Genomic DNA, 1,982 nt, shown 5'->3' on the forward strand with positions numbered 1-1,982 from the left:
TTAAACTTACCACTGCCTTAAATCCATTTAGAATTCCATTCTCATAGTCCTGGGAGTCAGCAGGGGAGCTTTCTGTGGAAGCATTAGTGTGGCTGGTGGGGGCGGTGTGGTTCACCATAGCTAAGATAGCAATGTTCATGTTCAATTGTTGGGTAGAAATTGAAAAATTACAGAGCAGGAAGATGAAGGCCAGACCATGTCTGACTGAACAAAATCCTAAAATGGGAAGGCACAACAATGCTTATTAAGAGAATGTTTTTGTCCAACCCTCCATACGCCCGGAAGAGGGGAAGATTGCAAAGGTTGCCCTGTACCTGCCTGGTAGACCCCTGTTCACCAGGGGTACCAGGGAGCAGGTAGCACAAGTAGAGATTTAGGAATGTGTGGAGCTGGCCAGAGCAAGCTTCAGGAGGAACAGGCTGGAGAATGATAATAGAAGTATTTAAATTTATTCTTGAGACTGCGATCTTATGTAAAATTACCAGTATTCACGGTAACTCTGGGCCCTTGCATGTGGAGACATCACAATACACCAGTTTCACAACATCCAGAAAGAGTTGACAGGCAGTCTCTGCAGAAAAAAAAGAAGCGTAGAGCAGTATGGGATCACTCGACAAGGCAGGGGAAACCAAGCTTCCTGACAGCTGCCATGGAGCAAAATCACAGGGAAGCGTCAGCACTGTGTCCTGCGTGGGTTTCTCTTGCTGCGTTCCTGGAATTGGCAAGATTCTCACCTTTGGTTGAACTCTGTGAGTTAACGTCAACCTTCTTCAGGCACAAAAATTTACGCAGGAACTTTGATCAATATCGTATTAATATGAAAGAATTAAGGGAATGGTCACATTAATTAATTATTATTAATTCATTAATTAAAAATTAATTAATATTTGCTTCCTCTAACCAAGAACAGTCATATTTTCCACTGTATTCAACTCTTCTTTTTTTGCCTCAAGGCAGAATTTTATACTCATCTTCAACTCATCCTCACACTATTTTGAAGTACTTTTCATTGTTTTCATCACGGATATCTTCCCCCCTGTCATTTTCATTAAAAACTATATTTCCAAACAATGAAAGTAGTTGGTTATGCCTGCCACTTGTAACAAGTGCTTTGAGTAATTTTATTCCTGGAAATATCAAAATGGTGCCAAGTCCAAGTGGTGGCACTGGCCAATCCAGTCGGGTTGAATTTACTGGAAATGTTTCTCACCTTATGTCATTAATTATGCTGGGTGTTGCCTATATATTGTGTACTTTTATTATGCGCTCCTATTACTGTTCTAAATCACTTGGAGGGAACACATGAGTTTTATCAAATGGACTTTGACTGTGGTGTCAGATGCCTGGATTTCAACCCCAGCTTCTCTGTATAGCTGAAATATCTGTACTCTCAGTATCCAATCTATAAACGAGATAATTAGGTGCCTCCTGAGGCCATGATGAGGATTAAATACATTAATAAGAGATCATATAGTTCCTCTTAATAACATTTGACTGTCCATTGTCTATTTTTCGAATGATCTCTTCTTGTTCTTAATACATTGGGCTAGTTTTAATGACTTGCATGATGTAGTTTGCTTGGTGTGCTTTATAGCAAACCCCAAAACCAATCCACCGCTATTGGGTCAATCTTGACAACTACAGAGAACTGCTCCTTAGGACTTCCAAGTCTGTAACTCTTTACAGAAGCGGTCAGTCTAGTTGTTCTCCCTTAGCTGGTGTGTTTGAACATTGACCTGTGGTGGACAGCCCAACACTTGCCTTACTGGGCCATCATATCTCCCTATATTCATGAGAGCCAGATATAATTATTTTATCTTTATTTATTCGAAACCGTTTTCTTGGGCCATAACCCACAGATCATACAATTCAGTAGGCCAGTCATATCAAGAGTTGTACAGTATATAATTCTTAACGCTACACTACCCTGTTTCCCCGAAAATCAAACAGTGCCTTATATTAATTTTTGCCCCCAAAGATGC

The 1,982-nt window shown here is 40.4% G+C and overlaps 1 protein-coding gene across 3 annotated transcripts in view; it reads right to left on the minus strand.

Moving 5' to 3' along the window:
• Window positions 1-1,982, minus strand: part of LOC101655475 (probable small intestine urate exporter) — a 17,122-nt gene that overhangs the window by 13,283 nt on the left and 1,857 nt on the right. For 2 of the 3 annotated variants that reach the window (XM_045295788.1, XM_045295787.1), the window contains exons 3-4: window positions 483-571; window positions 11-216 (exon numbers count right to left, since the gene is read on the minus strand). In XM_045295788.1, the coding sequence (XP_045151723.1) occupies window positions 11-216; window positions 483-513 (237 nt within the window). In that variant the 5' untranslated portion in view covers window positions 514-571. The remainder of the gene's footprint in view (window positions 1-10; window positions 217-482; window positions 572-1,982) is intronic. The other variant, XM_045295790.1, reaches the window with a different exon arrangement.

This window comes from Echinops telfairi, unplaced genomic scaffold (assembly GCF_000313985.2).
Source record: "Echinops telfairi isolate 266 unplaced genomic scaffold, ASM31398v2 ScPeMD7_5868;HRSCAF=6743_0, whole genome shotgun sequence".
Taxonomy (NCBI): domain Eukaryota; kingdom Metazoa; phylum Chordata; class Mammalia; order Afrosoricida; family Tenrecidae; genus Echinops; species Echinops telfairi.